The following is a 15,224-nucleotide window of genomic DNA, read 5'->3' as shown; positions in this document are numbered from 1 at the left end:
AGCATCAAGAATTCAGTTACGGACAAGATTGTAATTGCACTACAAACTCGTGTAGTGAGTTCAATCCCAGCTGCAGGCGCATGCTACGTTTTTTTTTAACAGGCTAAAATGTCTAGTAATTATACAGTTCTTAACACAAACCCATATATGTACTCTCACTAACAAAATAGGTGCACACATTTTTATACCTATCTCATGCATATAAACATGGTGCAAGCTGGAATGAACAGGACTACTACTCAATTCCTTCTTACATGCTGAAGAATTCTTTCATTTGGAACGTTCGCTGATCCCTGTGAACTCTCATTCATTGCCAATATTTTATTTTGCCTTGTCTTAACTGATTAGTGTCTAATTTTTATTTATTTATTATGAAGCATGTTTTTAGCAATATTATATAGAAAAAATTAAACACACTTGAAATATGGCTGTTAAAAATTAAATTACAGGAAAAATTTAGGAAATACTTATTTATTATTGAAAAATATTAATATACACTGAACTTTATGGAAGATAATCGAGTATATATGTATATGTATTTTTTTTTTTTAAGAAATTCAACTACGATATGGATTTTTAGCAATCATATGAGATTTTGATTTTAGTTAATGTAACTGACATACTGATTGTCTCCTTTGGTGGCGTTACGCCACGTAAAATTGCTAATCTTATGCATAATAATATCAAAATCTTAATCAATTATTTTCCGTCAAACTGTGTATGCTAATAGTTTCCAATAATAAGTATTTCCTAAAGCTTTCGTATTAATTTATTTTGTATTCAAAATAACACCTGAAACTGACTGTTCGACAGATTTTGCTTGCTTGTACTTCGGGTATGACGTATTTCAGTAACTAGGCCTCTATTTGTCTCCGACGGCCGTAGTCTTGCACTGTAAGGTCAGAATTTCAAGGGGAGATAAGCAGTGAAAAGAATTTCGCTAGATGGCAGCACTCTGTGCGTGAAACTAAACTCGCACTTCAACAAAGTTTTGAAGACTATAGGCACGAATGAATGTCTTTCCGTATTTGTTATCTAAATTGTTTATAAATCATTCGAAATGTCTTATCTGCCTGGAACTGCTAGTCTAGTCGAAGAGATTGACAGTAGGTATTTTATTCCTTATCTTTTAATTACGTCTACAAGTCACTTTTTTTTTTAAAACTGACTAGTCACCTAATAATTGTATTTTTCGCGATTAAAAAATATAAATATTGACATTTGTTTTATTTCTTCAGTACGTGGTAAAATAATAACGTTATTATTTAGAAAACCATTCTTAACATGGGAGGGAGTGTTTTGTAACTGTTCTGTACTTTCATCTAACAATGTAATAACAATAAAAATATATTGTGGCCCTTATGCAGAGAAAGTACCATGTTATTTTTGGTACTTGTGCACTTTTGCCACCGTACTGAAACAATAACGTTATTTTGAAAGCCATTCTTAACATGGGGAGGGTGTTTTATAAATATTATGGGTAAATTTATACAAACACCGTGACAGCGAATTAACCCTAACCCTAAACCCTAACCCTAACCCTAAACCCTAACCCTAACGCTGTCACGGTGTTTGTATAATAATACCATATTATGTGCTTCCACCTAGCAATTAAAAAAAAAAAGAAGATATTGTGACGCTTGAATTTAACCTGGAAATATTTAAAAATAGCGCGGTGGCAAAAATGCACAAGCACCTTATTGGTATGTTTTATTCAATTTTTGGCACTTCTGCATGATGGGGCGACGGAGACGAGTTTATCGACCCCCTGTTCTTTGAATGAGAAATGCCTTCTACCAGCCGTTTTGTGAACCTCAAATATAAACAAGTGTCTCCGAGAATGCAAAAATATATAATCACGAAATAAATAACACAAAAATATATAATAACGAAATAAATAACACAAAAATATATAATAACGAAATAAATAACACAAAAATATATAATAACGAAATAAATAACGCAAAAATATATAATAACGAAATAAATAACACAAAAATATATAACGAAATAAATAACACAAAAATATATAATAACGAAATAAATAACACAAAAATATATAATAACGAAATAAATAACGCAAAAATATATAATAACGAAATAAATAACACAAAAATATATAATAACGAAATAAATAACACAAAAATATATAATAACGAAATAAATAACACAAAAATCTAGGAAAAGCGAAACATTTATTGTATAAAAAAAATGATTTTAATGTTTTAATATTATTTTTTTAAATGAGTGATTTATAAGCGAAAATAAAATAAATGTTAAAAACATGAAACATTTGTAGATTGCTTTTAGATTTTTTTTTCGTGTACGATTGTATAAAATGTAGCAACATATGATTATTTTTTTATTTATTTTTATTTTATTTTTTTTTTTTCACAATAAGATTGTATAAAAATATATCAAAATATGTTAGCAAAATATAATTTTATAAACATGAAACTACTGGACCAATCTGGCTGAAATTTTGTATGGTCCTTTGTCATGATAATGAACTAAGATTATGGTATCTGTTCGATGCACAGTTAGGAAGTAAAAAGGGATCAATCACCATAATACCACATTTACTCTAGTTACTCTATAGAGGTTTAAGAATATTTTTTTACAAAGATAGTTTTTTGTTTGTTTGTTTTTGTTTTTTTCACAGTAAGATTGTATAAACATATATTAAAATATAATTTTTTGTATGTCAAAATAGAACAAAATATAATTTTAATATAGAAGTTTTTATTTATTTATAAAAATTTATAGAGATTTTAATAATATTGTTTGTTTTTTTTCAATGAGTGATACGATTCATCAACCCCTGTTCGACTGACACACGCCCTCTATCGGCCATTCTTGAAACTAAAATACACACATTCACCTCCTGGAACTGTCATGCAGAAGTGCCTTTTCTTTCCTTTCCTTTTTTAACATTAGGTCCACCTCCACAATTTTCTTAAAAATGATGACTTTAAAAGATTTTGGAGCAATGTTGACTATTAGTTGGCAAGATAGTGAAGGCGAACGGTTGGAAAAAGTGGAAGGGAACACAAGTTTTAGCAAAACAAAATTAGCGAGTCGACTGTATGGCAGATTTGTATTTCAGTGCCCCATAGATTGGAGATTTCCAAAAGAGCAAAAATTTGATCCATCGTTTGAATGGTGATATTGTGGAAAAAATAAGGGAAGGACCAATGCCAAGCAGGGGGCGAAAATCTGAAAAAGTTTGTTCTCCCCTAAGGCATCTCCGACTCTGAGGCGTTGACCCTTGGACATATATAGAACATACCTTGGGCCAGAGGTGGTGGGTCATTGGTGCACGCCACTTCGAGAGTTCTGAGGGGTGCCGATGTCATCCGTGTTCTGCAGTGTTCTCTGTCTGCCCAGTAGTTTCTTATATTGCGTCTATTCAGATTATGTGACACGGTAGGTTGCTAACAGTATCTTGGTGAGGAGCACTTTATATGTTATTAGTTGGTTGCCAATGTACATGCACCATGCCAAGTCTGGGCATGATAATGGGGTATCCTGTGGACGGGGGCCTCTGCGGGATGCGGGTGTTGTTGGTTCCTTTCGGAGCTTGTCCAAAAAAATGAGTCAATGCGTAGTATTTCTGTATCTCGCTGTTAACAGACTCCTGAGTTGGGGTCGCGAAATAACAATAATTTCACAACCTTGATACCGGCCCCTTCTCAGAACATCCAGCTCAACTCTGGTCAGAATTAAATTTTGATATTTTGCGAAATGAAGTATTCTCCAACCGGGACAAAGTAACTGAGCCTACGCATAGCAAATCTACTAAAGTATCAAACCAGGAGAAAATGATGACCACAAGCAAGTATTTTACCAATATGTGACGTAGATAGGAACGTCTTAATGGAGCCTCATTACCTAAGGGAATATGAGACTTATCATTGGACTCCTATTTGAACCAAGAACTGGAATTTATTTGCAACTTCCAAAAAGAAAATTATTCACCAATACTTTAAACGGTCGAACTACCACCACAACTGAGTGTACCATTATTTCTACCCGAATAACAGTGTACTGCGGAGTTCCATATCTGCTTTGTTGCTTATTAACATTATGCCAGTTCACGTTATGTGACTCAGTTGGGTGCCAGCAGTACCTTGATGAGCATTTACCTGTTACCTGTTGGTTGCCGACATACATGCACCATACCGAATCTGGGTGAATTAGTGAAGTACATTGCGGACAGGGCCTCTGTAGTGTATGAGTGTCTGGACCACATGGGCACCAAATACCACTACTACTGCATTCAGTATGGCTACCAGTTTTTTTTTTTTATTTGTTTTTTTTTTTTTTTCTAAAACCAGTCAAGTATAATTTTGAAACGATGGCGGTTCAGACTAGTTTCTTTAATTATTTGGCCTTCGTATTTTTTTAAATGACATTAATGCTTCTGCAGAGTTTGAATCGTATCGCGCAAACTCTAGCTTAAGTAAACCTAAATATTGGGTTAGGGTTAAAAAAAAAAAAAAAGAAAAAAGTTCAGTTCAGATTCTGTAGAAGTACCAGGAAGGTTTATGCTCTTTACACGTCTTTATATGTGCTTATGTTATTTGATGAATAGACCTAGACTACCCATTTGGAACAAACGAAGATTCAAGTTATGGGTTCTCTTATTTTTTCTCATTTTTTTATATTTTTGTTGTTGTTGGAAATGTGTGGAAAAAAAATAAGGGAAGGACCAATGCCAAGAAGGGAGTGGAGGTCCAAGAAAGTCGGTTCTACCTTAAGGTGTCTTTGACTCAGCCATTTTACATTGTTACTGGGAGGTGCTGGCTCTTTGAAATATATAGAACATACTTTGGACCAGAGGTGGTAGGTCATTGGTGCACGTCACTTCATCAATAGAGTTCTGAGGGGTGCAGACATTGTCCGTGTTCTGCAGTATTCTCTGTCTACCCAGTAGTTTTTTATATTGCGTCTATTCAGATTATGTGACGCGGTAGGTTGCTAACAGTACCTCGGTGAGGAGCAATTTATCTGTTATCAGTTGGTTGCCGATGTACATGCACTATACCAAGTCTGGGCGTGATTGTATGCTGTGGATTGGGGCCTCTGTGGGATGCGGGTGTTGTTGGTTCCTTTCAGAGCTTATCCAACAACTCTCTATAGAGTCAATGCGTCATATGTCTTCATCTAGCTGTTAATTAACTCCCGAGTTGAGGTCGTGAAATAATGATCATTTCACAACCTTGATACCGGCCCCTTCTCAGACCATGCAACCCAACTCTGGTCGGAATTAAATTTTCAAATTGATTTTCCATGCAGATGTGCCAAATTAATTTTTTCAAGAAATATCTAAAGACTTATCTTTCTGTTAGGGAGAACAAATTTGAGAGAAAATCTTCTTGAAGTCATTTTTTTCCTATACACCGGTCAGGCGGTGTGCTTGTTCTTTTTGCACTTTTGGAAATCCCCGATCTATGGGGCACTGAAATACAAATCTACTGACTGTACAGCCTAGCAAGAAAAAATAACTCGACTGCTGATAACTAATTACTAAGAAATGTTTTTGTTTCAACTAGACTGTAGTTTCACATAACATTTAATAAACAAAAGAAACCGTAAAAATTGGAATTTCATCTTCCTTTTTCTGCATAATTACCAAAACAAAACAGTGAAATAAAAAAAACTAAGAAACTTTTTTTTGTTTTTTTTTTCCAAATAGCACTGTACTTTCAGTTGTATGACAATTTGATAAACAAAAGATACTGTACAAGTTGAATTTCATGATCTTTTTTCTGCATAATTACCAAAACAAAACAATGAAATGAGAAAAAACAATGAAATGAAATAACTAAATATAATGTAATCTTCTAGAAGAGTAAACAAAGCAATTTTAATGTCCTTTTGTTAGTTAAAAATAAAAGTAGTGTGAAAAATGTAAATAAATAAATTAAAACACAAAAAACGGCACTTCTACACTATTAAAACAAAATTTTGTAATTGATAAATGGAGTTTTCCGGTAAGAAACAATGGTTTCTATTGATTTTTTTTGTCAATTTTAATAAATTACAATGGTAGCTTCTAAATTATGCAGTCGAAATTACCTGAATATTACTGAATTATTAAAAAAACAACTTTAATCGTGTTAGCAGGTGAAAAATTGCGGCCATCTTCTCTATATATATAAAAGCGAAAATGTGTGTGTGTGCACTTTTTGTGTATGTCCAGCAAAGGCTTGGGGGGGGGGGCGCTCGGTCGGGTCACTCCTTCTTAAAACTTTTTATATACTGTCTAAATCATAATATCTATGAATTACGAACAGAGGTTGCGCCTATCTTTAATTTGCCCGACTTTTACGCGCTATTTTCGAGATTTTTTTCGATCGCCACGTCTCTGTTTCGTTTTTCAGTATATTTTTTTCTTGAAGTCATTTTTTTCCTATACACCGGTCAGGCGGTGTGCTTGTTCTTTTTGCACTTTTGGAAATCCCCGATCTATGGGGCACTGAAATACAAATCTACTGACTGTACAGCCTAGCAAGAAAAAATAACTCGACTGCTGATAACTAATTACTAAGAAATGTTTTTGTTTCAACTAAACTAAATCTGCACCATCAGTTCCCTGGCATTCGTGGCAGGGATATTCACAAAGCAAATCGGTTTTGATCAATGCGGCAAAAACCGTCATATCAGACAATTGCTTTTCAAATGGACACCCCCCATTTTTTATCTTGGGTAATCAAACAGCCAAAGTTGGAGAAAGAAAAACCTGCTGAATATATTTGATCTCATTATCATTAAATTCGTGCATCTGTCAACTTTATAAGCCTTAAATTAACAAAGTTTTCACTTCCTCTCCCCTCATGGCCGAGCAGATCAGATGTCACGTTTTTTCCCCCTTTCTTTTCCACCTTTGCGTTAACGCTTCAGGTTCGAGCCTACCTTCCTACCAAAGTTTTTTTTTTCTTTTACCCCTCCAAACACCAGGGTTTTTGTTTTTGATGTACCCTCCCCCAACACACACACCTACAAACACCCGGGCAACGCTGGGTATCCCAGCTAGTGTTTTTATAAAATAAAGCGAAACAAAACCATAAATAAGGGAAGTAACTCTAAATTTTTAATGTGACTAACGTAAAACAAATAAAATAGACATAAAATATACACAGTGAACCTTCCAAAAAATCCATGGGCATGCAGGAAATCAAAAATACAGATTTTATTTGAGCAAAAATAATAAATATCACACCGATTCAGTTTCCTCAGGGCCATTTGGAAAATTGCAAAAACTTTTTCTGAGTTTTCCAAGAATTATCGGGAGAAAATTATTGTCTTACATAAGCAAACACGATCGTGTTTTTCAAATTCTATTTTCTTAAATAAATAATTTTCTACTTTATCGATTTTCATAATTTTTGGATATAATCATCTTAAAAACCTGAGGAATATGTAGATGCCATTGTTTTCAATGCGAAATTCAGTATTATGATTTCCGAAATTTCGTCCTAATAGTGTAAAAGCGCCCCCAAAACTTATCTAGTTAAGTAAAAAAATTTTTAAAAAGTAGCTTAGCTTACCTTTGGTAACATTTGTTTTTTGTTTATTTATTGTTTCGCCTATTTTTTTTTTTATGTGCTTATGTATTTTTTTTTTGCTGCGCTATTTTAAAATAGTTTTTCCAGGTTAAATTCAAGTTTCACAATATCTTCTTTTTTTTTTTATTAAATTGTTAGGTGGAAGCACAGAATAGTTACAAAACACCCTTCCCTCCCCATGTTAAGAATGGCTTTTAAAATAATGTTGATATTTCAGTATGGTACCAAAAATACATTTTTTTATTTTTTGCATTGTTTGTTATTCTGAAAGATTACTAAAAATAAACGTGAAAGTATTGTGTAATTTCAATAAATGTTAAGTTTTTTTGTTTTTTTCTCTTGCTAGGCTGTACAGTCGACTCGCTAATTTTGTTTTGCTAAAATTTGCGTTCCCTGATGCTTAGAGTTCACAAAACATGCACGACCATAAGTGGGCGGCAATATCTTTTAACTCGTTGGTTGGGCATTTGTCTTCAGATTGAGTTCTTCTTCGTAGGTTCTCTGTTGCTGATGGTATATCGTTTCTCTCAGCTACAGTTCGGGCGTCAAATTTCAGGATAGATTTGGAAATTAACTGAATTATTCTCCACAATCAAAACCATCAATAATCAATGATAACTCTGAGATTATTTTCTTATAAACGAAAATACTTATTCATAAGAGATTTCTAGATACAACTGTGCAATGGAAATTTAAATTATTCAGGTTCTTAATGGCTTCAAGATGCAGGATTTTTTCAACTTGGATACCTTCAGATGATTACTCAGCCAGAAGAGGAAGAGCTTTTCCACTTAACTCTTTTAGGAAGGTATCCATGCGTACAGTCCAACAACCAGTGGGCAAGTCTCTTACATCTGCTAAAAACAAAAGATGTGTAAGTTCTTTCTAAGCGATATTACTATTTCTCCCTTTATCTTTCTCTTAATCCATATATCTCTTTAATTCTCTTTCTCTCTCTTCCTCTCTCTCTCTCTCTCTCTCTCTCTCTCGTGAAGTCTTTTCATCTTTAAAGTTAATTCTTATCACTTGCAAGGTGGTTTCTCGTTTAACATAAAACACGTGGCCTACTGCCAACATTTCCATGTATGTCAAACCAAACTCCTCTGGGCATATGGGACATCTTTAGCCAAGTGTTAAGTGTTACCCCCCCCCCCGACTACACCTAAACCTCATGGTTACCAGCAAGACAATCTGTTGCTGTCCGGGTGCATAAAAATATTGTTATACTGGTAATATATAGGAAGATAGTATAATGACAACAGACCATATATTACCCCCATTATCAAATTGAGGATTGAAAGATAGTACATTAATAGAAGTAACAGTACAGTTTTGGCTTCAGACAGACAGATACCAAATCTCCATTAATAACAGATGTGATGTTAAATGGCAGTAAAAGACAAATGTAATGAATGTGTTTCGATGCTTGAATTGTTCGGTTCAACCAAAAAAAAAAAAAAGGAGGAAAAGTCTTTTATTTTATGGCTACAATATTTCACTGTTAATTTTTTTTCTTTTTAATTTACACAGAAACAATGTTTGATCACAATAATTGAATATTGACATTTTTTTTTGTTTAATTTTATTCTTTTTCAGAGAAATTACTTGTTGTTCTTCGAGATGGGCGTACTCTTATTGGATTCTTACGAAGTGTAGATCAATTTGGTAAGTAATTATACTTAGTATGACCAAAAAAAACAAACATTTTCTGGGCATAGTCAGTTAAATAATTCATTGTAGGATGATTGAAAAATAGCATTAAAATAAGAAATTAAATTAAATGAACGAGAGCATAAGAGAATACGTGTGGAGTGATTGAATTTATTTGTAGAATTGAAAATCTATACAAAAAATTCTTATAAAACGCATTTTTATTTTGATGAGCCGCTGATAATGAGAAAAGTTTATTTGTGTGTATGTGTGTTTCTTAATGTAGCATTACAAGTTGATTTTTTTCTGTTTAGATAATTATTTTATCAACTTGAATGAAAAGAGCTATGTAAAAGATGCTTAAAACCGTTTGAATTATGCAAATGCCATCAGTAGTTCAAAAGTTATGAGAATTTTAAGTGCCAAAATTTATGCTTTTCTGGAGACATTTTTCTTTAGGAAAAAGTGGGCTAAATTATGGATCTCAATATTTAATGAAATTCGGTAATTTTGCCACCATTTATTTATTTTTCAAGCTATTCTCATGAAACCTGGTACTTTTATGTAAAATTGTGCGCTCTTTCTGATTATGCAGTCAAATCTGATGTATCTCTTTACCATAAGCCATGAATTATAAAATTAAGATGTACAAATTTCAATTTTTTTTAAACCGGCGCATGGTATCATACAGTGGGTGTCTATTCATGAACAAAACTAAGTATTATAGTGGTATTTAAATATAACTTTATTGAGAGTAGGTATTTTGCTGCCTTCCCACCAAAGGAGAGCTTAATCTGGGGTGTAGCTATTGAATGCCTAAAGCGCATTCATGGCCGGTACTTACTACTCCCCTCAAAGAAAAGAAAAAAATTGAGTAGATATGAATTAATATCAGAAATAAATCAAAGAAAGTTTTTCATATAGATTTTGGATTTCTGGTAAAGATGGAAATTCCCATAGTCAACCAGAACTTATGCATTTTGGGACCAGTCCAATTTTCAATTTTGTAAATCCTCTCTATCTGGCTCAAAATATAACCCGATTTTCTAAGATGCAACCATAAATCCTACTCTACATGAATCCTTGATGTAGCTTTCACAGTACCAGGATACCAGGAATCCTGATAAGCAACAACTATATATTCACCAGTTGATGGTAATTTTTTTAAATTTTTGTCATTTCTATTCTGTTGTTTTACTGAAAATTCAACTTTGTCGACAAAGAAATAAAACAGTAATCTTTTATCTTGTTTTCCACCTTAACATTTAAAATGATTACTTTTACAGGTATGCTGAAAACGAATATCGCATTTAAATTTTCTGCAAATACGTAGTTTTCCGGATATTAAGCAATGTCATTTCTTATGTTATCGCTGGTGGCCATCTTGGTATGCGCAAGCGCAACCCCGATAAACTATGCACAAATGCGCGTACCAAGATGGCCATCAGCAATAACATAAGAAATGACATTGCTTAATATCCAAAAAGCTACTTATTTATGGAAAAGTAAAATGCGATATTCATTTTCAGCATATCCGAAAACCTTAAGAGGTAATCATTTTAAAGAAAAATGTTAAGGTGGAAACAAGGTAAAAATTTACAAAATACATCACAATGAAATTCTTTATCAAACTACATAATTATTATTATTATTTAGATATCCTCAGTTAAAAAAAAATGGTTTGCTTTACAGATTTGAAAAAATGGTCTTGACAAGGAGTTAAAAATAAAAAAAAAATCATACAAAATACTATTAGAAACTCACCCAATAAATGTTACGAGGCCATTTATTGGTTGGGTTTCTGATAGTATTTTGTATATTTTTAAGTCATTGTCGAGATTTCAGATATGAGATACCATCTGGCTGTTTTTCTTGTGTTTGTGTAACGCTCGACACTAATTTTCATTACATTAAATAGATATACTAAAAACTTATCCAACTAGGTAGAAGAGTAACTTATCTTGCCTCTGGTAATATTTATTTGGATGCTTATACACTTATGTTACCATGCTATTTTTTCAAATAGTATTTTCAAGTTAAATTCCAGTTTCACAATATCTTTTTTATTTAATTGTTAGGTGAAAGTACAGAATAGTTAACAAAACACCCTTCCCTCCCCATGTTAAGAATGGGTCTCTAAATAATGTTATTATCTCAGCATGATAGCATTAGTGCACAAGTACCTTTTATTTGTTATATATTTGTTTTTTCGGTACTAGTGCACTTATTGATCTGTGCTGAAATCATAATGTTATTATTTAAAAAGCCATTCTTAACATGGGGAGGAGAGGGTGTTTTGTGCCTATTCTATACTATAACCTTACAATTGAATAAAAAACATATCATAAAACTTTAATTAAACTTAGAAATAAGATTTAAAAAATAGTGCGGATCAGTAAGTGCACTAGCACCAGTTTTTCTTTTTTTTTTTTTTTTTGGCCACTAAAAACACAATTCTACCTAGTAAGAAGTTATAAATACCATGAAAACAAATGCATGTGCTTAGTTTTATTGTTATTTTAACGCTTTTAGTACATTATACTAAAACAGCAAAATAGTATTGTTTAAAAATAAAATTTGAAAAACTTGAAAATAACTTTTTTAAATTGACGAACTCAGAATAAAAAATAACAAGTCCAGTAAAAGGAATGCAGAAAAACAGTTTTCTATTTTTAAGAGAATACTTTAGTCAGCTCAGCGCATTAGCGCATAGCGAGCCGTTTTCTGTTTAAGTGGATTTGAATTTCTACAAAAAATAGCATTTTAAAGAAATTTCCGCACAACTAATAATTATCAAATATTTACATATACATGAAAATAATTCTGAAACTATTATCTATGTGAAAATGGATGAGATATGCCGATTTATCTTATCAATTTTGAAATCTTCTTCATCAACTTTGCTCGGTCGTAAAAATATAAATCAAAGTCCAGTAGAGATGGACTTCTACCTTTTATATAGCCTGTAAAATTTCAGTCATATCCAATCAATTTTAACCCTGCGCATGTGTATCCAAACGTAACGTATGAAATGTAAACAATGAAAACAGTTCACTTTTTTTGCTGTCGTCATTTTTTACCGTTTTTTCATTTTTAACTTGGAGCATAAAAATATTGAACACATAAAAGAAAAATAAATTATCATTGGAATGCTTATTTTATTCTCTTTCCATCAATGTAATTCTTTTAAAAATTGGCTAACAAATAAAAAAGATATGACTTGTTGAAGCACATTAGGTATGTAATATTGCCGATGTCCACGAAAATGTAACATACGCTTGTAATGCTACTTAATGTCTGCATGTGTATGCTTATGACTGTGTACATGTGAGTTGAGATAGCAACGTCCCCAAATCCAACAGAGGCATGAATGACTGAGGCAAAATATATCTTGGCTCTGTCGTGGATTGTGGCTCAACTGGTTATTGGAGAAAAAAATCTGGATTTTTCTAATACGTTCAGGGTGGATAAAAATGGCAATTTTCATAATTGAGAAAAATACATCTGATTGGCTTAGAATGTTTTATTTGTTTTTATTAAGTCAAACTGAAAGACATGCGCAGAAATCATTTTAATTTTGGACATCAAAGAGTAAACTTTGCTAACTACAAATTGGGGCAGAAATAACCGTAAAATAGCAGTAAATAACAGCTTACACACCTATATATGCACCCATTTATGTATCAAGGCACAGTAAAAAAAAAAAAATGTATTAAAAAAGCATTTAATTTTATTCATATGTTTTGTTTTTCAGCAAATCTTGCCTTGCATCGTACAATTGAACGGATTCATGTGGGTAAGAAGTATGGCGACATTCCTCGAGGAATCTTCATTGTTCGTGGTGAGAATGTGGTACTTTTAGGAGAAATTGTAAGTGAAACATTTTTTTTTTTTCTTATTCATCATAACTATGATTAAACACAACTTTGAAAAACGGTTTCTTTATTTAAGTATCGTGAGCAGTCTTGTCCTGGTTACGTTCCTCTATTGAGTATGCCATCGTTGTTGAGACAACCTTCTACCAGAAGCAAACTCATGATCACAGGAGCACACACAGTGGACCCCATCTCCCTCATCCCAACATTAATGGTACCGGTTAGCATGGGTAGTTCTCAAATCCAGAAGGACCTTATTTTTCTTTATCTAAGATATTCGGAACCTCTACAAAATCTCCTGGGGGAGCATTGATACCCACAGTTGGCTGGCTTTAGTTATCAGGCCCAATCCTGCTCATCCTGATAATGTACAATGACTGTTGCCCAGGTCTTACTATGAGTTTTTGAGTATCCCAAGAATAACCAACTTATTAAAATTCAAACAATCATTATGATGCCTGCTGTTTGCACACGATGCAATATGAATTTAATGCTGTATAGTCTGTTATTTTCAGGGTACTGAAAAGTTGAAACCTTGTTCTGTCAAATTTATTTTAATTATTTGCGGATTATTATCTTCATCTTCTAGTTGTTGTTTCACGACGTTTCGGCAAATTATTCCTCTGGCCTTCATCAGGTGGTTAACCGCAATGGGATAGGAATGTTTAATCCTCCAACTACATCCATAGCAATTACTGCCTTCCATAGTTGTTGTCGTCTCACCATGGTTTGGCCAACTAATCCTGTGACCGGCTTTGGGTTGAAAGAATTCCAAATTAATCCAATAATATTGTTCTGTCAATTTGTAATGTTAACCTTTTTATTTTTGACTGAATTCTAAGTCACAATTTATTTCTTGCAAATTTTGAAACATAAATTTTTACACATCTTTTTTTTTTTCTTCTTCTTTTCTTTCTTTCAGGATCTTGATAATGAAAATCATCACGACTTGGAACAGGTTTCCATCGATGAAATTTTGGAGATGCAACGAGAACAGCAACTAAAAACGATGGAAGAGGAAGAACGGAAAAAGAAAGCTTTGCTCGAGCGAGGCGTTCATCCTCACACGGACACAATTCAAGAGGATTTCTTTTTTTAAAGATTTTACTCCATTTGATTTCATTGTTTCAATTTGGCTGCGGATTGAACAACTTCATCTGCAAAGGATAGTATTGTCTTGATAATTAAGACATGAAAGATAAAAAGCAATGCTTGTTCAGAGTTATCTCTATATTAAACAAAAATAAAGAAAAATCTGTATGATGTACGTACCCGTGATGGAAAGAAAATATTGTGGTCCAAAATCACATAAATTGATCAATTGGCTTTATTTTTAAATAAGAAAATCAACTTTTATGGCTAACCGAGGAGTTTTGAAAAATCGCAAAAATAAAACAAGGGAGATAACTTAAACTTGAAAGATTTTTGTAATGCCTACAAATTTCCATTAATCACTTAAAAATTATTTTCTTTATAAAAATAAAACTACTTGATCAATTATGTAAATTTCGATTATAATATTTTATTGCCATCATGGGTACGTACATCACACAGTTTTTCTTTATTTTTGTTTTTAATACAGGGAAAATTCTGGACAAGCAGTTCAAAAAACAAACTTCAAATTCTCTTTCCGGGGAGGAAGAGAAAGACTATGAGACTTAGAGGAGAAATTGTATCCCTCCACTTGAATTGATGTGATGCCAACATGGCGCCTATAACGATTCAAAGATCTAACTTTGTTTTTTTTTTTTTCTTAGAAAAGGAAATTATAAATGTATATGTTTGTAATTATTTTTTGTTGTTGTTTTTAAGATTCTTTAGCCCTTTTTCTGATTTGATAATAGCTTACTTTTTGGAAAACTTCAATACACAAAAGGGTACTTGTACAGTTTAATCAAGACATTAAAAAAATGAAAATATCGAAAAACGTTTAAATTGTACATATCCGTTATGGAATAAAGTTTTCCAAAAAAAAATTTCACTTAATTTCATCAAGTAGTTTTTGTTTTACAGCGAAAAAACAATTTGTTATGATACCGCGCAAAAGGTTCGATTTTTAGGAAGAAAAGCTAGTATTAAAGATGGGGAGGGAGTGTCGGCGCTTTAAATTGAGTTATCTCCCCATGGC

The 15,224-nt window shown here is 32.7% G+C and overlaps 1 protein-coding gene across 1 annotated transcript; it reads left to right on the top strand.

Moving 5' to 3' along the window:
* The first annotated feature begins 929 nt into the window (after positions 1 to 929).
* LOC145283727 (U6 snRNA-associated Sm-like protein LSm1) lies at positions 930 to 14,884 on the top strand. The gene is made up of 4 exons (XM_080132778.1): positions 930 to 1,106; positions 9,168 to 9,236; positions 12,976 to 13,091; positions 14,019 to 14,884. The coding sequence occupies exons 1-4, from the start codon at positions 1,061 to 1,063 to the stop codon at positions 14,193 to 14,195; spliced, it is 408 nt and encodes a 135-aa protein (XP_079988904.1). The 5' UTR covers positions 930 to 1,060; the 3' UTR covers positions 14,196 to 14,884.
* Positions 14,885 to 15,224: the final 340 nt, after the last annotated feature.

Source organism: Euprymna scolopes, chromosome 8 (genome assembly GCF_053919585.1).
Source record: "Euprymna scolopes isolate OS-2025 chromosome 8, ASM5391958v1, whole genome shotgun sequence".
NCBI classification, from domain to species: Eukaryota; Metazoa; Mollusca; class Cephalopoda; order Sepiida; family Sepiolidae; genus Euprymna; species Euprymna scolopes.
The sequence above is the reverse complement of the archived record's forward strand: the minus strand, read 5'-3'. Positions and strand labels throughout refer to the sequence as shown.